Raw genomic sequence first — 24,694 nt, forward strand, 5'->3', positions numbered from 1 at the left:
TATCTGAAGACAAGGAGGCAAACAGTGAAATCTTAAGTGTGAATTTGTGTGCAGAAACACTTTCGTTGTATCAAAGTTCCACACTGGCATAAACATGTAGTGTCTGAACACCTTTTCATAGAATAAACATGCTGGAGTACTTTCTGTCGCTGTGCCCTCTGCACTGAATTACAGCTGGAGCAGAAGTCCCTAACTAACTGTTCTTACCCCAGTCATTTTTGAGATCAAGTTTGACATGGGTTAAGGCAAATGTCTGGACAAGATGTGATCCAAATGGCACATCAGGCCCAACATCTGGCACATAAAGGTTTTTTTTTTTTTTTAAGATTATGTTCTTTGCAAATTCAGGTAGCACAAAACTAATTTTAATGGAAATGCACAGAGTTTGTCCCGCAGTTCAGTTTCTCTTTAATATACCTTTATGTGTGTGTTTGATTCTGTTCACTTCTTTCCCACTATCACCGTGAGTCATCTGCAGGTTGCCCGTGGACTGCACAGCGTACGCATAAGCCTCATGGAGGTATATTGTCGCCCTGTTTTGTCTTCCACATACTTCCGGATTCAACAGCACCAACAAGCCAATGAGCTCACAACACTGACCTCAGCGTCCCGCCCTCACCTTTGCAAACCAGCCAATAGACGACGCCCCCGGGGCTCTGCTCGAGCAGAGGCCTAGCCATACAGGTAACTCGGTGAAAAAAATAGTAAGGCGAGGAAGAAAAAAAACTCCGGGGCTTGTTATGGAGTTCGTGTGAAGGAAACACGGATTTCCACCCTTCTTTACCAGTTAAACCAGTATCTCTGGATAGAACACACTCAAGTACTGCAACAGGTAGAGTCTCTGACCGCAAAGTCTTCCGTGGCTCCTCTGAAAATAATCTCCCCCTATTTTTCTTTCTCTCTCCGTTTATCTCAATTGAGTTTCCAGCTCTTTTGTTCGCTCTTCTTATCACTTGGAAAAGGTGAACCCTCGTGTTATTTTTTTTTATTTTAATCTTTGCTTTAATTGTAGTTTTTACCCTTGTGGTCCCTGATGGCTTCGCACAGTGATACTCTGGTGGTGTTCTTTGGGGCAACAGCTGGTGAAAATGGGGGTAAACTGGGTTCGGATGAGAGGGAAATAATTCTCTTGGTGTGGCAAATTGTGGATCTACATGAGAAAAAGGTACGGACCTTTCTGACCCCCTTCGTTCGTTGTACGGTTTCTTATGTATTCAGAGTGTTTGTGGCATAGTGTCTACCTGTAGAGTCTGACATTTAAATCAACATGGTGTGCTCTCTGAAACCGTGTGGAGCCCGCTTGTCTTGTTATGCTAGCTAACGCTACATCTGCCCGTCGTTAGCGCACCTTTTTAACAGGTGTGCGACCAAATTTGGAAAAAAAAAAAAAAAAAGCAGACGAAAATGGGGGACAAACACACCTTTTTGGTTTAATATGTCAGCTTCTGGATGTAAACGACGCTTTATTGACAATTGAGTTCTTTTTTTTGCGACTGCATTGCCAATTCTGTTTTGTTTGTTTTTAAACAATTCATTTCCTGTATGTGGGGGACCTTTAATTTGCTATAGGTTAGCATATTTTTTGTCATCAAGCTGTATTCCTACGCCATGAAACGCTAAATCCTTTCACAGGTCGGGAAGCTTCATAAATGTTTTGTCAAGCCGGACACTTTGGAGCTGACTGACCAGTGTAAAGAGGAGACTGGGCTGACTGTGGACGACATCGTCAAAGCTGAGCCACTGGACAAAGTTCTGCAACAGGTTAGTCTCACTGGTCTTTTCAGGTGCATTGGGAAACTTGACGTGATGCATACGGGTATGAAAACCACAGCAGCTGCTCATTTTGTGGGAAACCCAGAAGCTTATTAAACCCACAAAACTTTCTTCTGGCAGGTTTTTGCCTAGAGCGTGATGCGATATGACAAGTCTGACTGGGTATTAAGCTGTAAGCTAGAGTAAGGAGTGTCACATTTCCCACATGATCTTTTTGTTTTTTAAAAGTGGTCTTCCACCCGGTTGAGATGTGTCATTGGTTTAGCCCTGACAGTGAAACTCTGCTGACGGCTTGCAGGAGCTCAAGAGCAATGATGGGGCAGAGCCTCAGGCGTCTGGAGATAAGGAGGAGGAGTCGCAGGTCTAGTCTTGCCCTGGCCTGATGTATGCTGCAGACATCTGGAAAGCAGAGTGTTTACCTGGGACCGCACCTCTGTTTTAGGCAGCAGCACAGACAGGAGGGTGGAAGCTTTCAGGTTGTGGGCTTCATCTTTAGCACCTGGTTACAACACTTGTTTATGACCAAGATGTAATTTTTCCTCCCTTGGTCCCCACTGTCTGGAGGTATGTGTTGGCAAAAGTGCTTATGTTGCCAAACATGTTTTTTCAAACCACCCTTGAAAGGAGTGTGTATTTACACTGCACGCAGTATTCCTGCCCCTCCAGTAGTTTATACTTTAAAAACCTCTCATTATCACGGCAAAGCAATATGTTTGTGTTAATGTTTGTGCTGTTGTGGTCTGATTGCAGGTCTGTTTGGGTTTTAGCGTTCTTGTTTTTATTGCTTCTTTAATTCCTTCTGAATTTTTGAAGCAGTGACGCTCCTGGGATTATTATACCCAGCGTGTAAACATTCCACAGTTTTCCCTTACATGCTGATGTACATTCAGGTCGCCCAAGACCTCAGCTTCAGCTACTCTATCTTAGATTGTGTGCTGAACCTTCAAATATTAACCCAAGCAATCAGTTTGGTCTTTTCATACCTTTGTCTCACTGGTTGCTTCCTCTCTCTCTGCTCGTCACTCAGAGATAAGTGTTACCCTTGTTGATAGGGGGAAGAGAAGAAAACGGACATTTTTCCAGATATGCAGTCTAGAAGCTGTTGGCTCACGTTTAAAATTTAGAAGTGATGTCCTACTCCAACTTATAAGAATAGGGGGAAACGAGCAGTTGCCTTTTGCTTTCTTTTCTTTTTTTTTTAAAGTGGTGGGCTTATGGTATTGACCTGTGTGGTCAGAGCACCCAAGGACATGTGCTGCATTTCTTTTGTGAACGATTGATTAAGGTATAGAAGCCTGGAGAGATTAGCAGGACTGTTTAAAACTTTGCTCCCATACATTTTGGTGCAATCTGCAAAACACTGTCAAAATTTCTATTTCTATCTGTGTGGTAATTTTCCTACGCAGAACAAACTGACATGTTTTGCATGATGCTTTACCCTTGCATACCAAATGCAGCACAGTAAAAAAAAACACAGGATATACCGTAAATCGTTCTATTTCAAGGTGTTGAATAGATGTAAGCATATGTAGGCATTTTTCAACCCTGTGTTTGCAGCTCAGCAAAATTATTTTAACCTCTATGTGGTTGGTGAGCTTTCAGTTTCCAGCAGTGCAGGTGCACTGGATATAGAAACTTGTCACACTTGTCTTTTTTTTCCTTCTTTTTTTTTTTTTTTTATACCAAACAAATGTACCAGGCTGCTGTCAGAACAGGTTTTGTGAAACACGATAGTCCAAAAATATGTTAATGTCACTGTAGCTGTAACACTTTTTACAGTATAGTTTGCATATCACACCTGCAGGCCACTCATGTTTTTCAGAATAAATTTGTGTTTAGCTGTAACAAAGCTATTTCTGACTGTACGGGTGTGGGTTTGTTTAGTTTGCGACACAACCTGTAGTGTGTTTATGAAAAATGTCATGTGATGTCAGACTGTATCTACATTACTGTGAAGCTGAAATATCACATTCGTATGCAGTCACGGCATGTAGAAATGTTTCAACTGTTTCAGAAATTTATCCAGTAATCCAAGTTAATAACATTTGGTTCTCACTTACAAAGGCAGCCAAGTTGTGACATGCTTCTTATGATGAATCGCACGAAAGACTCTCGCACACAACCAGGATTTGAATATTTCAGCATAAAGCCTTGTAAAGATGACAGATTTGTACTAACACAAATAGTTATGCCAATCCATCATCACAGCTCTGTTTCTTCTGCTGGGTGTGTCTAAATCAAACATGCCGTTAATTAGTATGTGAAAGGAAGATATTAACAGACTGTTTATTACAACAACTGTAGAAGGAAGATATTGAATATATTTGGATCCACTGCAGATCCTACAGTGAGTTTTCAGTCTTCACAGTGCAAGAACGAATAGAATTTATGCTTCTTATTATCTTATGCGCCCTCATGGCGTGCACTGATTTGGGAAGCCATCATATTTATGATTGTGACCGTATTTGAACAAGACGATATAAAGCTAAGTTCAGCCAATACAAGCAAACTTGATTAGCAAGGCATTAAATGTTGCAAATATAGTTACTATATTTGTATGAAGTAACAGATTTTTATTAAAATATTAACATTTCAGCCACCTTAACAAGAGGCAAACTTCTATGACGGGCTTTACCGCACAGAAAGCCTACTTGACATCTTAACTAAAGCAAAAATTGCATTAAAATGTTCCAAAAGGCAACACCACACAAACGGAGTCAAGAAGTTTTGTGACTCGATTTAGCTGAGGTGAGGCCGGTCACTGACAGCATTCACCTTTCAGACCAAGTGGTCATGCTGTTAATAATTAATGTTTTAACCATTTTACAAATTAAACAGGCGAGGTATATAAAAATTCAATTGAAATAGAAAACTGGCTGTAAAGTTTAAAATCAAATGTTTAAAGTTGGCCTTTATCTGTTTATTTATTCATTTCTTTAAAGTGTTATTTCAGTTTTTGTATTTTATGTGTAATATGACAAAGTCTAAGCTGACAGGGGGAATAAAATAAAATAAAATGATGCAGCACAAATAGAAAAGCACAATGTGTTTCCAACTGCTGCACCTGTAAAAAACAACAAAAGGAGAAAAAAGAAACGTATAGCACCTAGAACACAAAATATGGAAAGTTGGGCATTTTAACAGAAGTTAAAGGCACTGATTTGCCTTCAGGGCAAGCCTTAAGTGGCCATTTAGGGGAATTACACAAATTCGCATGACGCTACTGCCTTGGTTTCATTTTCCAGCCAGCTGCTGAAAAAACTGAAATTGTAGCTGGTAGTAGAGCTCATGGTAGGGTGATCACTTGTGAAGGGGCGGGCAAACTAGCTTTATAGTAACACATAAATTCTGATTACTGTTGTAAAACATTTCCCCCGTGATTTTTGGCCTGTAGGTGCAAACAGTGTGAAGACCATGTCACATGTTCGGTGGTGTAAGCGTGTTGAAAGTTTCCCAAAGATATTGCTCGGACACTCCCAGCCACTCTTATCAGAGGTTGTTTCAGTCACCACCACCTTACCTCACCTCTACATACAAACAGTCCAGCTACAGTAGAGCGCAAACTCTGATAGGACTATGTTCAAAGGCCACTTCCTCCCACTTATCCATGAAAAGAGCTTTCAGAGGAGAGTGAGACGCAAAGTTGCATCATTAATGTGCAAAATGATTATAGTTAACTAAAAGTAAACTTAAAAACTATTTGTGAAAAAACATTTTAGCTGACTAAGATTAAATAAAGTTGTTCAAAGCCCCAGAAGGTCCTTGAAGGTCATTCATTGAGACTTTGTATGTTCAGAAGACTGACTCACTAAAAGCTAACTCTAAAATTAAAAACTAAATTAAAACCAAGCATTTAACTGAGCAAATAAAAACTCAAGAGAAATGAGCAAAGCCACTCTGGAAACTGAAACTGAGCTAAAATTAAAAACAAAAAGCCAAAACAAAATAAAAATGAAAGCAATTAGAAATCACAAAACTATAACGTGTGCAACAAATATTTTTGGTTCATTTAGACCAAGATAAATCTTAAGATTATAAAGGGGCATCACCAAACAGCAACTGTGATACGGGTGATCACATCAGGATGGTAATGAACAGCCATTTTTGACAGGTGTGCTAGTGAGGAATAATGATCACTGAATTAACAGCACTGTTAATTCAGAACTGGAGCGTGCTGCAGGCAGATTAAACACCAACAGTCCTGAGAAGAAAAGGACTTTAGCTAAATATTAAAAATAAAACCAGATTAATATAGAAGCACTGGCCCTTTTTCAGTGGTCACTTTATGAGCTTGGCTCTTTTCTGTGCTGTCGGTGTTTGATTAATTTTCTGTTCTTTGTGTTTGCTCTTTTTAAACGTGGATTTTGACACTGTGGAGAAAGAGAGGGTGTGTCTCTACATCCTCTACAGCTTTTCTCTCAGTAATCCGGCTTTAGACAATAGCAAAGGTGGAGCTGCAAGAATGGCTGTGAGCAAATATTAGTGCTGTTATCGCTGTACACATGGAATAGAAACTCATTTTAAGTCCAGTCATATTGCACTAAGTTGATCTCTATAACTTTTTGTCTTTTTCTTTTTAAAAAAAATAAATATAAACTGAGCGACTCACACACGCCTGAAGTGAAAAGTAACTTGCAAAAATGATGCTTTGCATCTTTGGGGGAATTCAGCGGTCGTGGATTTAAGTTGCAGAACTGTCTTTTCCTTTCGCATTTGCAGCTTATTGTGAGTGTAATGATTAATGCATTGACTGAAGAGGGTTTTCATCTTGATGGACAATGAATAGTAGAGTTAGTTTTCATGTGGTTTGCATATCACCTGTAAACCACTATCTTGAAAGCAAGTCTGTGGGAATGGTTACGAAAATTGTTTGTTTTTTTGCTAATTAGGTCGTGTATTTGTTTCATCCATAGCTGAGCATGTGGTTTCTCCTTTAGCCTGTTTTTTAATTTAATGTTGCAATGACTCGTTTATTAAAAACTCTTACATGTTTCTGTCCATCCATCCTAAAACCCCTTTAATCTAACCCTGAAGCATTTCTTTCCTTGTTAGTAGATGCTGCCAAATAGCCCCCATATTTCTCTTTGACTTTTAAGGAGCAGGTCCCAACATGCACTTCTAATACTCTTGACTGTCTAAAGGTTTGTCGTACAAAGCCAGTGTCCACCAGAAACTAGTCGGTCACTGAGATCCAGGTGGTCTAACTGGTATGGTTCAGAGATGATTTTGAGTGTTCTGGGTTTTCTTGACTGAGAAGATAAGAAATGACTTGTTTATTTGTTAATGCTATTCTCCATTATGTGTTCTGTTTTGCTTATGGTGATATTATCTGGAGCTATAGGTCCCTGGAAATTGGTTGGAGTCGGTTTCAAGTTTGGGCATGAGTTAAAGCAGAGGGTCCTGAGAAAACTTGACATTACCTTGACATTGTACCGATTTTGCAAGATTTGAGAAAGTTGCAAAGCCACAAACTGCTTTCAGAGAGGAGCCAAGCACTGCCTCTTTTTTCAGCTCTGACCTTTATTTTTCCTCTAATTCACCAGCCAGCCTCAAGTCCCCAGTATATTCTAAATACAGTATAAAAGTAAATGGATTCCCTCCTGTATTAAAACAAGATAAAGATTATCTTAAATCTTGGTCAGAAAGGAAAAATTAGTAAGGAAGAGGTTTATTTTTCTTTCCAAATTATTTTCCACAAGTATCATAACTTTAAGAAGCCTAATGCTACCTACAGCAGCTTGCTATAAATCAAATGCTGTGTCAACAATAAGTGAACTCCCAGCTTTATGAAGCAGCATGAAATGGTGGGAAGCCAAAGAAAGTTTGTGAAACATTTAAATGTTTATCTCATAATATGGTGGCCAAAACAGTATGAAAACGTGATGGAAAATTATGGTTGACTGCAACTATTTTGCAAGTGATTTGTTTTTCTGTACAAGAGGTGTCCTTTATTGGCAGTTAACTGCTGCCAATACAGGTTGACAAAATACAAGGAAGGGGGCTCAGTAAATGTTGTAGTTACAAATAAGCACGGCTATGTGGGAGGTGATGGTATTTGGGACTGGGTGGCGAGGCCATCAGAGTTTATGCAAAGTGGAGACCAGCAGGTTTGACTTGTATGGGTTGGGATTTTAACTCGTCTGTACAAAGAGAAAACTGTGGTGCTGGTGATCAGTGCTGTAATCATTCCTCCCTTTTGCCTGCTCCCTCCCTCACTGGGCAAACACTGAAACCTGTTAGACGAGCGTCGCTCGTAATGAGAAAGAGACAAATGTCAAACACAACACCACCTTCACTTTTCTGTCTTTAGATCTCAAGTACACTAACCGATTCTCATTTGTACATGGTAGGCGACACAACCTGAATGATTTTAAGTCCCACTTTATTTTGGATTACTTCCCATTAGCTTTTCTTCTCTCTCGCTCTTTAAAAGATACTTTTAGACAATTTAAATATGGTGTCATTTCAATCACAGTTCTGCTTTTTTTTTGTGAAGGATAAAAATACTCCAGTCAGTCTTAAAGTGGCCTTTCTCCTTCCTCTCTCTGTATCTATGCAGTTCCAGCAGTCAGTGTCATCAGAAGTAAAATGCCTTGGCAGGACCACGTACACACTTTGTGTGGACAGTCCCCTTGTCATTCGTCAGGCCCTCCACCCAGAAGCTTCCAAAAAGGTGATTATTTCCCTCCATTGCTCCATAAACTGGAGACACATAGAGTAAAATATAAAAATATAGGATTTTAGAAATATTTCCAGTAGCTTCTTTTTTTAAATATTTGAAACAAGTCTTATGAATCATGACTCAATAATAGAAAATACTGGCTTTGTAGAATCAATGTTTCATATATGTTTGTTTTATTTATATATATTGTTGCTCTACCCATATTTCTACAACAATAAACAAACTAGATTTTTCCCTTTGATCAGTTCAGTTCTATTATAGTTTGTAATAAATTGGTATGCACTGATTTCATATTACTAATTAATTATAGTCTTTTGACTTACATTTACCTACTATTCAGTAGCATAGTGTGATGCTTGTTTATTAGCATCCTGCTGTATCCAGTTTCCATATCAGATTTCCAAACTGTCATTTTGCTGCACCAAGTAACTTTCTTTTTGTTTGTTCCTATCCAGAATCTGGTCCTACCTGAATGTTTCTTTTCATTTGTGGATGTGAGAAAGGAGTTTCACAAATGCTGCCCAAATGCTGGCCCTGCGCAGAAGCTCACACTCACCTCAATGTTGGAATGTATCCTTTGCTAGCCTGTACACTGAAGTGGGACATTTTATAATCCTTGACAATCATGACAAACTGAGTCGTAATGACAGAGTGTTTATACTTTTCTGAAATACTCTGAAATAGTTTAGCAAATAAAAGGTCGTAAAATATAAACCTGTAGTCAGAATAAAAACTAGGATGTGGCCTTAACTCTGTGCAGATGTTGGTCTCCCTGCTGTGTCAGAGGAGTCGATAGGGGTGAGGGAGGTGAGGAACATGGTGCAGCTGACACTCTGCATACTGGCTGAGCCCCACAGTAAGTAATGACAGGCCTTCTATCTCAAGTAACCTCACACTGAACAAGATCCTTAATACCTAGTAGCTGACACTAAATTAGGCACAGAAAGAAGACAAACTGACCCATAGGAAGAGCCGTGCCCTGTTATCAAGGAGACCGTACTCTGTGTTAACACACTCTGACAACCTTTGATATAATCAGCACTGTCTTTGCATTAGCCCACAACAGGAAGAATATGGAAACTGGAAGCCCTCATGTTTATACAACAAACATTTAACCATGTTAATGTACATAGTGGAATTTTGTCATTTAATTTCTAACACTGAAAGTACACGCTAGCTAAATAGTCAAAGGAGAATGCTGCAGTTAAGGTTTTAACATCCTTTTTTTCTTCACATGGTTACTGATTTTACGTGAACATACAGGTTCATAGTCATACGATCACATGTTCAAAAAATACAAATGGCCATACTGACTGAAGAAAAATAACTTTAAATGCAGAAATAATCACGTCATCTGAGCTAAAGATGTTATGACGAATGAGCCTCTGTTCTTGTCTTTGAATTATCTCAACTACTAAACATACACCACACATGGGGAAGAAAGTAAAAGAGTGACTGTTATAGTTGGTTAATGATTGAACTGTGCCTTGATTATATTATTTCTATTTAAGGAACAAGTACTACTATTTTTTTATTGTAACCCACTTTCAAAATGCGTGTTACAAAGTAGCACTTGTTTGTCAAAAGTTTTGTACATACAAGTAAAGTAAGGCAACAGGTAACAATGAAAACATGTCAAACTTTAAAATGTACCAGAGCACTCTGACTCTATCACTGTAATCACAGCCAAGTGTGTTTTGGGGTATTACAAGTTTGTATTGTGCTCCTCTCTACATGAGAGGGAGCACTGGACGTGCGTAAGCCAAAAACACATCCCATAATATAATGTTGTTTTGGTTTTGCTTTTTTTAGATCACAAATTCTCCTGTGTTGAAACAGTGAACTACAAGTTTGACTCAGGCACATGGTATGTATCGACCTTCATCACAAATATTATCTCAGTCCATCTCTGTGTAGGTTCTTGCCACACCTGTTAGGCAGCAGTGCTGTTTAGACTGACAACCCCCCTCGACCATATTCAGGTTTTAGACCTCTCCGGCTCTTAGCATTGATTACAGCAACAAGGAAACCACAAGTGTGTTATTAAAGCTGTCCAACTTTGCCATCAAGTGCTTACCAGGATATCTTATAGCAGAGCACCAAATCCTGCTGTTCTCAGAAAGCCAAAAGCCTCTCACCTCCACAACCTTCTGACATTTAATCATGGGAGTGTGTTACTGTGTTTAGCACTTACTCTGAGTGGCCTCTTGTCTACTCGATCTGTTCAAACTCAACAAGAATCATGATTTTTCTGTTGGTTTTCCCTAAATCACAGTCATTTCCAACAAGGCTTTGAATATTCTGGACTAATTATTTTATATATATATAAATAAATAATTATTATTCGTTTCATTTATTTATTTATTTTTAAAATTTTCTCCACATGGTGTTTGGTGCAGCAGTAAGACTGAGCCGGTGGACAGCGAGACTGTGATCAGAGCACGAGGGCTTCCATGGCAGTCCTCAGACCAAGACATTGCTCGCTTCTTTAAAGGCCTCAACATCGCCAAGTACGTTGGATTTTGTGCTCATCTCCCCAAATGTCTTTTGAGCTTTTAACATGTTAGTCACAGAATTTGTCAACGTTTGCAGTTGGGGGAACTTCATTCTGTTACTCTTTCCTTTGAAGTACTTTTCAGATTATGAAATACTTTTAAAGCCTAATGGAAACCTGACCTTGTTGAAACAATTGCTGTGTCCAAGTACAGCCTAATCTTTACTAATCGTCTTTTTAACATCCACTGCTACTCTGTTAAAGTGATCTCTAGAAATATTTCTGTTATTATACTTTTTCCATCTGAGAGTCTGACATGCCTTCACAATGTACTGGCAGCAGATAATCTGTTCACACAGAGCAGAAAGACTGGAGGCATAACAGATGTTATGTTAACTGCCAGATTACATAATGCTAGTTTTGCTGAATTAATGACTTAGTCAGGCTTTGTTAGAGTTTTTGATGGCGATGACATGAAAAAACAGTCACGGTGGTAGAAATTGAAGATGGAGAAGATTTTGTTTAAGGACCCAGCAGATATAGGTGATTGTCCTTTGCATTCATTTGTCGGTGCCCTTGTGTTTCAGGGGTGGTGTGGCGCTGTGTCTTAATGCTCAGGGCAGGAGGAACGGCGAGGCCTTAGTTCGCTTCATCAACTCTGAACACCGAGACCTGGCGTTGGAGCGCCACAAACACCACATGGGCAGCCGCTACATTGAGGTGAGGTTCTCTCAGTTCAATTGTGGCTCCATGGTGTAGTTTTTTGGGGGGGAAATTTTTAAAAATTCTGCTTAGAGTCCTCTTTTGATGTCATTAAGAAGTCGAGCTGAATGAGAGATTTAATCAAATTAATACCATCAGTTTTATGAAGGAGTTTTGTGACGTGATTTTGCTTCTTTCCTTGCTTAAAAGTTGGGTGTATGACGTGCCTGTTTGATTTTTGCCTGAAATCGTAGTCACATATTGATATTAAGTTTTCATCTCGTGTTTTTCAGGTCTACAAGGCCACAGGAGAGGAATTCCTCAAGATTGCTGGAGGTCAGATTTCAGATTTTTTTTCTTTTTTTCTTTTTTTCTTTCTTTCTCTCCTCTCACCTGACCATGATTACATGATCATTCTGAAAGACTTTCTTAGTGTGAGGTAGCATTTTGTTTCATGGCTTTCCAGCACTTTTTTTTAAAAGGGGAAAAAAACACACACATCCCCTCTCACATCTGTAAAAGTGCACCACTTTGCTCTCTTAAAAGAAGGGATCTCCTCTGTGCTCTAACTCTCTCCTGTTACCTGTGTGTTTGCCTCATCCCGTTGGCTCCCTTATCTCAGACTAATGAAAGGCGCTTTGTGAGGTGCATCCCCCACAGCCCCCATCCCTTGCTAATCTCCCCTTCCCTAGGCCAACCCCTCTGAGGCCACTTGGAAAGAAATTTTATTCTGGGCTAACAGCAGTTCACCTGTTCTGTTCAGTTTAGCCTCCGGCTCCATTCCCCCTGAGGGAAAGAGGGCTGTCGCCCAGTCAAAGGACCAACTCGGTGCTAACACAAAGGGGGTGTGAAGAGACAAAGGCATGGCCTGGGGCCTGAGAGGAAGCCAGTAGTAACACAAGGGTAGAGATAGCAGTCAAAAAAAGCATAGTCGCTTGCAGCAAAGAACTTACACTGGCTGCTTGTTAGACCCTGGACTTTACTCAGTGGGTTAAGAATCAATATATATCGATAGCACACTGAACTTTAAGCAAACAGTGGAGAAGCAGACACAATGCATGATAAATGAAAGCAGTAAACATGTAAACAGATGTGTAGATTAAATTGTTTCGTTGTTTTGGACGTGAAACTTGAAATTGAAAGATCTAACATTTTTCCATCCTCTGCAAAAAATACCTTTAGGCTGTCGATCTGAGTTTACTGAGTAAAGGTAGAAGAAACAGAGTCAATAAAGCCATTGAACCAACAATTATATTAACCTGATCACATATCATATAAAATTAATATCTGGAGATGAGTTATTTAAATTCTTGATCTAATTAGTTGTGAAGTTTCTTTTTTTCCCCTATGTACTTTTGTACTTTCTGCATTTGTTACTGCGCAATTTTATAAATCTTATTGTTATAATGTAATGCATTATGCAATTAAACATACATTATGCATTATGCCAGAAGGAATTATTTGCAAATTTTATAATTGACTTAGTGGTGGAACAAGACCATTTGTGTCTGTAAACCTTCTCTTTAAAGGCTGATACAAGTAAATGTAGCCTCTTTTTGCTGTTTTTGTCTCACACCCAAACTGATCTTGCCCTGAAGCAAACTAAATGAGGAACACAATTTACAGAAACTGTAAACCAAAGAGAAAAATTAAACTTGGTTAAGTTAAATGATGGTCAAAAGTGTCCGGCTGGGCAGCTTCCTTAACAATTAACTTTATTTAATAAGAGCTATGTAATTGTAACCTCATCTGTTTATCTTGAATGATCTTTTATTAACCAGTATCACAATTTCAGGCAGCTTTTGCATTAGATTTAAATTCTCAGCATTAAATAGGTGACCATAAAATTTAAGACACACATTCATATCCCACTTAAAATAAAATGTGACAGCTTAAGTTTCTTTAGAAGTCACTTTACAAATTATACATTACACATTAAATGGCTACAAAATACAGGCATTTCTAGCATTTATTTCAGCTTCATTTCTTTTAGCCAAGCTTGCCCCAAAGGTTTACATGTCAAACCCTGATTCCATACTAATTTATTGTGCAATAAACTGTGCAGTCTGTCTTTGAGCACAGCACTGATCTGTGCTTTGTCTGTACACCACACATGCAGAAACGAACTGCATGCTGCATTACTTGTGTACCGCAGCTTGTATTTTTGTTTATAGTTTAGAATTTAATGGATTGCGGGAAATGATACATTTCATTTTATCTGGAAATATTAAATCTTTATAATTTGTGGGTGATAACATAAAATACCTTGATTTTTCAGATATTTAATCTTGTAGACTAGCTGACATAATGGCATCTATAGGTCACTTAGTTGATCCACCACTTTGTTTTAGGCTGAGCTGAAATATGATGGCTTGCAATTCATGCTTCATGTTTGTTAAATCCTACAGTTTTCAGCTTTTCTTTGGGTCACTGGAATTGAATGATTGTCCCGACAGCAATTCAAAACATTCATGAAACATATTGCTCTATACTACCAGAGGAATCACAGTCACACTTCCTGTGGCTTGGTTGCATTGTTACATAACTGAGTCAAAAGTCTGATTTATGACTCAACTTTGTGTTCCTAACTTGTGGACTGATAAACTATGACAAATGCAAATACTCCATATAACAAGATTTACTTTCAGGTTGGCGGTTAAAAGTAACTTAGTCAGCAGAGAGTGAATAGGACTTTTTGAGAATTAAAAAGTGACTTTCGGAGGTCCTGTGCTGCAGCGAGCTTTATCCTTTCTGTCCTCTGTGACTCTAGGTACATCTAATGAGGTGGCCCAGTTCCTGTCCAAGGAGAATCAAGTGATTATCCGTATGCGGGGATTACCATTCACTGCCACACCACAGGAAGTGTTGGCCTTCCTTGGTCCTGAGAGCCCAGTTACAGATGGCACCGAGGGTCTCCTGTTTGTCAAGTACCCGGATGGGCGACCCACTGGTGATGCCTTTGTGCTCTTTTCCTGTGAAGAGTATGCCCAGAATGCGCTGAAGAAACACAAACAGATCCTCGGGAAGCGTTATATCGAGCTGTTTCGGAGCACTGCAGCAGAGGTGCAACAGGTACATTCTTCCAGTTGTGTGGCCTGAAAGTTTTTCTAGCTGTAGTTTTTGATGTAACAGAAAGACAACATTTAGCTATTTGCGCTTAGATACTCGTTTTAATGCAAGAAAAACAACATGTGCTATTCAAAAATTTAAAAAAAGAAAGAAAGTTTCCCCTTGCAAGATACTTATTAGATGGGTTTGTGTTGTGTAATACACTTTCAATTGATTCTTTAGTCCTCTCAGAATAGTGTAAGAAAGTCCTTTTTGTGCAAGTGTGAGAGAAAGTGATGACAGTCACCATGGCCTGAGGTCCACAGCAGCTGTTTCCTCGGGTTTCCAAATAAAAAGTGTTATGGCAACATAGAGAAGTGAGAAAACATAGTATCCAGAGTGCGAGGTATTAATAAATCAGACAATACTGGAGTTTGTGCAAGACTATAGATAACAAAATCATTTGTGCAATGTGTGTGTTTATTTTATTTTTTTAGTCACCATGACAAACTGTTACTGTTTATGTATTTGTTGTACATTTTTTATGCATCTTCTTTTTGCATATGCAGTCAAGATTCATTTATTCATTTATTTATTTATTTATTTTGTATGTGTCTGTGTTTTCCAGGTTCTGAACCGCTACATGTCCACACCTCTGATCTCCACACTGCCCCCTTCGCCAATCGTGCCTGTCCCGGTCCTCACAACACCTCCGTTCCTTCCAGCAGCGAGCAGCACTCGCGACTGCGTACGCCTCCGTGGTCTGCCCTACACTGCTGGCATTGAAGATATCCTGGAGTTCATGGGAGAGCACACTGTTGACATCAAACCACACGGAGTCCACATGGTCCTCAACCAACAGGTCAGCCTATTGGAAAGTCATGGGCCCAGGCATACTTGTAATATTAAAGCTCCATATCTTAATACTATCTTAAAAAGAATACCCACACAGCATTTTCACTTACATCTTCATCGCAAATCTCTAAAAATTAGAAAAAGTTTTGTAAGTCTGTTGGGAAAAATGTTGCTCCACAGATTTGCTTACACTTCACACAAACACACATTCATTCAGTCATTTGTTAATTGGATTTCTACCTCTGTCTGTGCAGGGACGGCCCTCTGGTGACGCCTTCATCCAGATGAAGTCACCTGACAAGGCATTTATGGTAGCCCAAAAGTGCCATAAAAAGACAATGAAGGACCGGTATGTGGAGGTCTTCCAGTGCTCCACAGAGGAAATGAGCATTGTCCTGATGGGAGGAACTCTGAACCGCAGCGGCCTCTCCCCACCACCCTGCAAGCTTCCCTGTAAGTCAAAAACGCCAAGGTGCACATAAGCAAGAATTGCAGTAACAGCTGATTGACTGTAATAATATCTGAAAACCGTGCAACCATGTTGAAAATTCTGCTTAATCTTTGCTGGTTTCAGCACTTCTCCACCAGATTAAAACATACCAACACTGAATAGAAAGGCCAGTCTTGTACAAGGATTAAAGTCTCCCTAAGAATGAGCTGTAGATGAAGTTCATCATCTTTAAGTCACACTTTATCAACATCTTAGCTTCATCTGTACTTTGTGTTTAGTGGTGAGCATGTTAAATAGTGGTTAGTGAAAAGGTGCCTGTATTTGTGTTCAATCAGGCTCTTGACCTCTGTAAACAAAACAAAGCCATAGGTCATATTCAAATGAAAGGTGAGGCCAGTGTGCAAGCACCTTAAATCTACATTCTTTTTAATGGGCAGCATAGGCGGAGTGCTCGGATTGCAAAAAGGTGCCCGGTTGTATAGAAGTCTATAGATAAACAGAGCTCATTTCCTTTGCTGCACACTTTCCTGATTCCTTTATAGACCGTGTTGCTAGTTTCAGGTCATAAACCACAAGGTTCATTTTGCAAATTATAGTCATTATTAGTCATAAATGAGGACATTCAATCACAGGTCATTCATGCGGAGTCTTTGACAGTGTTGGGTGTAGTTCGTTCGTTCCAGAGTAACTCTTCACTGTAATCATGTTACATTTTTCAGTACGGCACTGCACTAAATTCAACAATCACAACACTCACATTACAATTACAGTTATGCTGTTACTTGTATTACAAAGGTTCTTAAGTTATCTGGAGACAAGCTTATATGCAACAACAACAGTTCTTTGCAAGCATCTGCACAGACAACACCAGAACCCAGTGCTTTACAACACTGCATCTGACACTTTGCATTGTGTTTGGTAATGTAAGTATGGATGTAGCTCCTTGTCTTTGGAAACTCATTCCACAAAGCTCTCTACACACTACACTTCTGCTGGTCACATGAAGATTGGAGGTAGCGACTGACACTGCAGAAAGTTGATGACCTCTGCTCACTATGAGCCTCAGCATCCGCTGACCCCAGTCTTTGATTTTACATGGCCTACCGCTTCAGGGCTCAGTTGCTGTCGTTCCCAGTCACTTCCACTTTAACAGTTGACTTTGGAATATTTAGTAGTGTTGAAATTTCCCAACTGGACTTCCCATCACAGTACCATGCTGGAATTCAATGATATAATGTAGCTGCTACTAGAGGTTTATTTAAGAGGAAGACGGCAACATATTTTTATTTCTTTTTTTTAAATATCAAATGTTGACACTGTGTGTTAAATTTACTAAGTACCTACTTGATAAAGGTAGTTTTGCTTTTTCACCTATATCCTAACTAGAGTTAAGAATTGGGGTAATCTCTTTTTGAACATTATTTTACTCAAACTGACCCCCAAAATGCAAAATCTGCCAGAAGGTCAGCAGTGCTGGTACCATGTTGCCTGGCTAACACTGGAACTGCCCACAGCTTCGCACACGTAGTGGCTGTTTGTCTGTAAATAGATCTGTGCCGTCATTTGTGTGTGTTTACACTGCACCATGAAGAACACTGCGAGCTACGTAAATAAATTCGGATGGGTCTTTAGGGGGCTTTCAAGTCGTTTTTTCTGGCCTAGGTCTTATTGTTATAGTTTTGGGTTATAATCAGTGCATCCCTACATGTTTGACTACCTTAAAGGTGCAGTATGTGAAATGCTCTACTCAAAAACGCCATTGTTGTTTCCTTTTTGCGTGCAGCAGCTGCTGTACATTTGTTTCTTAGTCTGATTTATTTTACCTTTCAGAGCCGTTTGAACGCTGACATCTAACACAATTTTGCAGTCCTAAGTTTGTCAACCGTAGGAATGTGTTGTGACATGTTTATGACAGCTTCTGCAATTTATCCAGAGACCGTCTTGCAGCACACTCAGTTGATTCATATACTTCACAGCACTTTACTTGTGGCAGGACTGTACACGCACTCTACACATGCATACCTGTGTCTCTTTCTGTAGGTCTGTCTCCCCCCACTGCCTATGCTGCATTCCCCACTCCACCTGCCATTCTCTCTGAAGCTGCCCTCTACCAGCCTCCCCTGCTTGCTGCTCCCAGACCTCCTCAGACCACCACACACAGCCCTGCTCACACTCTGGCATACTACCCCCCTCAGCCACATCTCTATATGAACATGAACATGAACTACACTGCTTATTACCCCAGGTAAGTACATTGTGATCTAAAGCACATGTCGAATGAGACAAACTGATAAAGGTCAAAGGTTAAAATGCAGCATCACAGGCTGGCAGAAGAATACAACTGTGAGGTGGCAGTTTTAGTATTCATCATAACTTTGCTTTTCCACTTATTCCCATTTGCTCTCCAGCCCTCCAGTGTCTCCCTCCACAGTTGGCTACTTTGCAGCTCCACCCGCAGTGGCAGCAGCAGTTGCAGCTCAGCCCCACCACGCTGCAGCTGCCGCCTCTCCTGTACTACCCCAGCCTGGTGCCCTGGTCAGGATGCAGGGTCTGCCCTACAATACTGGAGTCAAGGACATCCTCAGCTTTTTCCAGGGATACCAGGTCAGTACATGGAACTGTGAAATGAAGGCATGTTTTAATTCACAGGAAATGTGGAGCCAGATCCTTGAAAAGCTTTTTGTCTTGTGTTTGGATGTATCAGATGTATATATGAATTTTAGCTGTAGCCAAGCTTTTAAGATAACGCCTTTAATAGTGACAGGATAATTGTTGTCAGTCTCTTGCAATGATTTGGTAGTTACTCTTCCCACAGTGGGGGAGTGCCACATGAAAGTTTCTAACTGTTGAACCACTCGGCACATTTACTTCAGTGTTTTTTGTTGCAAAATTACACTAGTACTACTCAATTAAAGGGACATGTGTGCACTTGTGCTCTTCCCCCTCCTGTTTGCTTCCCGTGTCTAATGCCGCCAGTCCAAGTTAGGTGGAGTCCCCTGAAGCAGGTATGAACACTGATAGGTGTGGCATCAGACATTTCCCAAGATGGGGAGGGAGAGGGGTGGGGTCTGAGGTGTCATAGGGTGGTTGTTGTTGCTGCTGTTGTCGTTGGGGCAAAGATCTGCGGTCTGCTTTTGGTCTTCATGGTTCATGTGTTTTATAAATTTGTGTGTATATAAAACTGTGCAAATATCAGGTTCAGAAAAATAAAAACTTGTTTTGATTTGCACGCTCAAGATTGTCGGAAGTAACAGAGAAATAGTGTGTGTGTGTGTGTGTGTGTGTGTGTGTGTGTGTGTGTGTGTGTGTGTGTAACACTGACTGTTGGCTGAACTATTGCAATCGTATCCCTGTTGGAGTGTGTTTTTTCTGGCTGCAATAGCAACTCTCACACTGGTCCTGGGTGAGAAAACCATTCCCATACCAACACTGGTGTCCTTTACCACACACTCCCCTCACTAAACACTCTGTAGTTAAAATGACACCTGCTCAGGCATTGATGTGTGTGTGTGGATGTGTGTGTGCTTTGTTTTTCCTCCTTCAAATAACATGTAACATATTTTTCCCAAAACTGTGTACTGCCATGTGTGAAGCATTGTGGAGGGCTCCCACCCTGACTGTGTGTCCGTCATTATGCTGTATCTGTAGTACGCCCCTGACGAGTACAGCGTGGTTCAGATGAGCGAACAGGCCAGGAGTCTGATTCAGCCCAAAGAATGGCTCTGTCTTTAGGGACTCGCCCCAAGGTAAGAAGAGCCTCCGGACTAGAGAAGCGGAGTGGAGGGAGAGTGCATGTCCTAGACTTGACTAACATCTTTATGTTTCGGCCGTCGCACGACATCAGATACAAATCGCTACTAGCTTTAAAATCGCCAGCAAGTACTGAAGTGGTGCTTTGAAGGTCATAATTTCTACCAGTGTAGTTTTATTTAAATTTTGAAGTGGCATTTCACTGACAATATTTGGATACATGCTTCATTTAATATAGTCATTTAAATAATGAAGTTTTATTCTTCAAATCACCAATTTGGTATTAATCTGGCTCAACAGAATCATAACTTTAATATAGCTAGAATAAATTTAAAAGTTGCTTCTCCAGACTGTTGTTCTTCTTGTGGCAACGGAGCATTTTTATATTAATAAATGTCATCCATGTAACAATTAGACAGGACTCTGAATCTAGCATCAAAGATTAAAGCTGCCTCATAGCTGAAGTCCCTCCTGCTGCTGAGCATCAGATGGTATCATATGAAGCATTATCAGGTTATAATATAATATAAAAAGAAAGTATAGTAGTCAAATTATCAGGAAGGCAGGTGATTTATTTAAAAAATGTATTTTTATACATACTAATGGGTTGTGGAACAGTATCCAGAAGATTTTGTATCTTCTGCACGCTGTGATTTTTCACAGCAGATACAGCGAAATGTCCTGTACAGCAGCCACAATCTGGAGGGTTTTTTTGTTTTTATTTTATTTATTTTTTTAACAAACCAACCCGATCTAAATCCTTAAATCAGGTTTCGTGTTTGATTAATAGCCTGCAGACTTTTAAGTGCCTGCTTTGCCTCACCTGTTCTGCAGCGATGGTGAGAGTTTAACAACCTTTAACAACATTTAACAACCCACTGAGCTTCTCACTGGTGAAAAACTGGGTGTCATTTTACGTCTTGTTTTGCAAGTATTTAGTCGTTGTTAATTTCCACAAAACTGCAGTCAAGTAAAAATATCAATTACAAACCATTTCCAAGACAGTATTTAGACTTTGAATCACTGATGTATAAATTGCAGTAGAAGCTGATCATGATTCAGCACTGTTAAAGTGATCCGGCCTGTTTCATGATGTCAATCATTACTTTTGGCTGTATTCACAAAAGAAAATGTTATGACTGTCTCCCTTTGTAATGCTGTGACATGTGATTGATAAAAGGCTTCATGGATTGGTGCTGCTGTCACTGCTGTTGTGATCAGTGGATTGATACATACCTGCATGCCTGAAGGAATGCAAGTTTTTTTTTTTTTTTTGTTGCATTGAGCTGATTTTGGTGCAGGATCCGAATGCATGCAAACTAACCAATGATTGTATTGCGTCTAAAGCTGCCTTATGGGTTTCAGGTCTCTGAGAACAGCATGTGCTCTGCTTCTCTCTTCAAGCTTTTTGTTGCTTTCTGACTGGACCGGTTTGATGAGATGGTCTTTTCCCAGTGCATTATTCCTCCTCTGCTTTGTGGGCTCCCCCTGGTGTTTTCATGCTCCAGGTACATTAAAAATAGACTTACTAACTTTATCAGTTTTTTTCCCCTTCTGCAGCTTCAGCCAGACGCCGTTCTCATCTTGTATAACTTCAGTGGCCAATGCAGCGGCGAGGCCTTGATCACCTTCCCCAGTGAGGAGATCGCCAGGCGGGCTGTAGCCGAGCGCTCCAACCACCCCTTCTATGGGCAGCAGGTCCACTTGGCCTTCTGTAACTGACCACTAGCCCTCCATCTCCTTCCACCTCGCTCACTTTAGCATCCCACCGAAGAGCACTCTCCTGTAAACACCTCGTCAACCTCCAGTTATTCCAATACTCTGTCAAACAGCTATTGCTCCTCTCACTTTTCCACGATCTGCTATTCACACCTGACACTACTGGTCCTGGCACTCCTGAAGCTGCTGTTGGAATTTGAGCATCTACTGATGCTCAGATTTTCAGGTTCATGTCACTTTGTGGATGTCATGTATAGCATTTCTTTGTATTTGCACCAACTGTAATAGCTGGTTGTAGAGAAGAGAGAGCAAGGAGTGTGGACAGATCATATCAGTGTCTCTACAAACCTAAATGTGGATGATTATTTAAATGCACACTGCATGTGTTCCCCATAAAACTGTACAGATGTTCATCCTGGAATGCTTGAGGCTGTAAAAAACAAAAACAAAATACAAAATCAACCAACTTCTACACACAATCATTTTTGTATATTTCTAAATTTTCACTTTGCAGCAGTGTGGGATTTCCTGTGTGTTCACTCTGTGCAAGCACAGCTGTGTGCATGCATAGGCTTTTGTTTATTATCTGGTGGCCTGCAGCAGTGTATTTGTAACACTGAAAAGAGAAAAAAAAGCCATAAAGTGTGACTTAGACTACTGAAAGAGAGTATAACTGTACACTTGTACTTGTAAACTGTCATGAATTCATTTGACATAACTTTGAGCTTCAGGGACTACTAGTTTATACACAGCTGTGCAAGAGGAGCAACTAATGCACAACTTCTGTTTTCTATAAAAACCATTTATGTACAACATACTGTCATCCTATTTAGACTTTTTCCAAGCACTACAGATTTCTTTTTGCTTCAGTCAGAGACTTGAAGAACTGAGTGTCTTTAACAGAGTAGCACGAGAAATTAATTCTATTTTTATTAATGTCATTTCTTTACAAAAACTAAGATTTTGTTATCAAATGTAAAAGAACGTGTGTTTCCTAAAGTTGTTTATAATTAGCTACTGTATGTCTTTTGTTCTTGTCTCCAGAATATTTATGTCTGTCTGTAGCATGCTTTAATTCCTACCAGAGTACTGTGTAAAGCTGCATGAGTTTTTCCTGTGGCAGGCCCTCTGACAGCTCACTTAGTTTTTCACCTTTACTGCGCCTACATCACCCAGAGTGCAATACTGGCCCAAAAGAGGCTAGGTCAACCTCTGGTGGCAGAGGAGATATTTCTTTTTGTAGCAAGTTTGAGACTTGCCTGAATTTAGATCTATGTATAGACTGTAAACAATAAAAAGTGTTGACGATGATCTGTGTTAGTTGTTCTTATTTAGAGACAAATGCAAAATACTGATTTCTAGCAACTTCTACGCCTGGTGTTTGTTTTGGGGGGTTTTTTTCTCAAAATGCTGATACGTATTTCAACCTCTCAACATCTTTTAGGCTACTATCAACCCACCTAGAGGCGTTTAGATTATCACTTAAAGTGAGAGGCCATTTTGTTAGGTCCACTTGTTTACCTGCCTATAAATGTAAATATCTAATTAGCCAACCAAATGCTACCAACTCACTCCAATTGTGCATATAGATATGCTCAACATGACCTTCTGTGTTGGTGTCATAAAGCTCCACAATCCTAATCCCCATATTTCAATCAAATGGAGCATCTTTGTGATAGTGGAACATCACAAAGCTGGTTGAAGATTCCCATCGTGGATGTGTAGCCGACAGCACCTTGTTGAGTCGATGGCACAGAAAAGTAAGGCAGCTCTGAAAGCAAAACAGGGTCCATCCTAATAAGGGCAAGTTCTACCTGATAAAGTGGCCAGTGAGTGTATTTCAGGGGCAGTGTTGCCTTACTGTAAAAAGGTTGTGGGATCGAATTTAGTCTGTGGCCTTACTGTGTGCAGTTTGCATGTTCTCCCCATGTCTAAGTGGGTTCCTCCCACAGTCCAAAAATAGGTGTGAATGTGGGCATGAATCTCAGCCTTACCTCTGTGATAGACTGGCAACCTGTCAAGGCTATAGATAACTAGATAAGCAGAAGAAAATTGAATGGATCTTCTATTCTTTGAAAATGTGCCATTTAAACAAAGTAAAACAAGCCCAACCCTACCCTTAAGACTAGATGGGTTGATTACCTGTTACAGCTGAAGCGGTTAAAAGAATGTCTGTAAATAAGCAACAAAGTCCTGTTGGATTGTAGAGCAACCCAAGCGTGGACCTCCCAGAGATTCTCAAAAAACCCCAACAGGTAACCTGTTGGATCTAGCTAGACCTATTCCAAATTAAGAGCAGATTAAAAAAACTAATTCTAGATGTAAGCTCTGCCGCCAGCTGCAGCACGTTCTTGAAGTTCCAGTAGATGGCGCCAAAGAACGGTTTAAATTTTTCACGTAGGTCTGGGAACCGAAATTCAGAGGTTCAAAAGTGTCAGAGCAAAAGGAAACGCGTACGTAGACGGACACATAACCACAACTGAAATGAGTTTCCTCCTTCAGTTTAATTTCGGGACATCTTTGGCACAGCGTGAGTGGAACAACTGTAGAGAAAGACGACACAAAGAATCAGTCTCTGCAGCAGCAAATGGTGGCAAAGTTTAATTTCAGGGGAAAGTGGGGACATTTGTGGCTGAACCTGCACTTTTTCTGGTGATCACTGAAATTAAAGGTGATTCGAAAAATGCTAAAATAAATAAATAAGTACGGAAATAAATGCACATCTGCCTAGTGCAGAGACCAGACTCCCGAAGGTCTTTTATGATCTTAAAAAAGAAACTGGAAAAAAGCAAAACAAAATAAAAAATAATGGTTTCAGAGAAAGTCCGAGACCCGAGACTTCGCCTTTGCAACCACATCAGTGGCGCTCCAATCCAACTGGTCCCGCTACAAGTCACAGTCCTGGATCAGTTTTGCATCCGGGAAACAAAAAACCCTCCACGTGCTACAAAAAAAATGAGCACACATGTTTTAATAGATCCCGGAAAACTGAGTAATTGCTTTGATGCTTCCGCGACCCTTGCAGAGTGAACGTGCAGATCCTCAGACGGGAAATCAGTTTATTACCGAATGTAAAACCCAGTCTGCGATTTCAAATACGGACATTAACACCGTTTTACTTGTTAGACTTCATGAGTAGCTGGTTTATGTATAAATGATTACAGCTCAAGACGATCGCTCAAGTTTACAAGATGAGACTCAAAAAGAGACGAGCTGATCC

The 24,694-nt window shown here is 40.1% G+C and overlaps 1 protein-coding gene across 3 annotated transcripts; it reads left to right on the forward strand.

The window, feature by feature from the left end:
* Nucleotides 1–565: 565 nt before the first annotated feature.
* esrp2 (epithelial splicing regulatory protein 2) lies at nucleotides 566–22,785 on the forward strand. 3 transcript variants are annotated; one of them, XM_005447562.4, is made up of 17 exons: nucleotides 577–832; nucleotides 1,013–1,165; nucleotides 1,633–1,761; nucleotides 8,333–8,446; nucleotides 8,911–9,025; nucleotides 9,216–9,311; nucleotides 10,268–10,322; nucleotides 10,855–10,965; nucleotides 11,537–11,669; nucleotides 11,945–11,987; nucleotides 14,422–14,723; nucleotides 15,328–15,561; nucleotides 15,809–16,007; nucleotides 18,046–18,250; nucleotides 18,414–18,609; nucleotides 19,654–19,751; nucleotides 21,316–21,337. In XM_005447562.4, the coding sequence occupies exons 2-16, from the start codon at nucleotides 1,034–1,036 to the stop codon at nucleotides 19,735–19,737; spliced, it is 2,148 nt and encodes a 715-aa protein (XP_005447619.1). In that variant the 5' UTR covers nucleotides 577–832; nucleotides 1,013–1,033; the 3' UTR covers nucleotides 19,738–19,751; nucleotides 21,316–21,337. The 3 variants fall into 3 exon arrangements, with proteins under 3 accessions (XP_005447618.1, XP_003437664.1, XP_005447619.1); XM_005447561.4 differs by lacking the exon at nucleotides 19,654–19,751 and having other exon boundaries at nucleotides 566–832; nucleotides 10,858–10,965; nucleotides 21,316–22,785; XM_003437616.5 differs by lacking the exon at nucleotides 19,654–19,751 and having other exon boundaries at nucleotides 570–832; nucleotides 21,316–22,785.
* Nucleotides 22,786–24,694: the final 1,909 nt, after the last annotated feature.

Source organism: Oreochromis niloticus, linkage group LG1 (assembly GCF_001858045.2).
Source record: "Oreochromis niloticus isolate F11D_XX linkage group LG1, O_niloticus_UMD_NMBU, whole genome shotgun sequence".
NCBI lineage: Eukaryota > Metazoa > Chordata > Actinopteri > Cichliformes > Cichlidae > Oreochromis > Oreochromis niloticus.

What these genes read in the sequence shown, in the direction of transcription:
- esrp2 (XM_003437616.5), top strand. Translation starts at nt 1,034, where the DNA reads ATGGCTTCGCACAGTGATACTCTGGTGGTGTTCTTTGGGGCAACAGCT. An exon ending in ACCCAGAAGCTTCCAAAAAG is followed by an intron (nt 8,447 to 8,910) that starts GTGATTATTTCC and finishes GTTCCTATCCAG; the next exon opens with AATCTGGTCCTACCTGAATG. An exon ending in ACCACCCTGCAAGCTTCCCT is followed by an intron (nt 16,008 to 18,045) that starts GTAAGTCAAAAA and finishes CTCTTTCTGTAG; the next exon opens with GTCTGTCTCCCCCCACTGCC.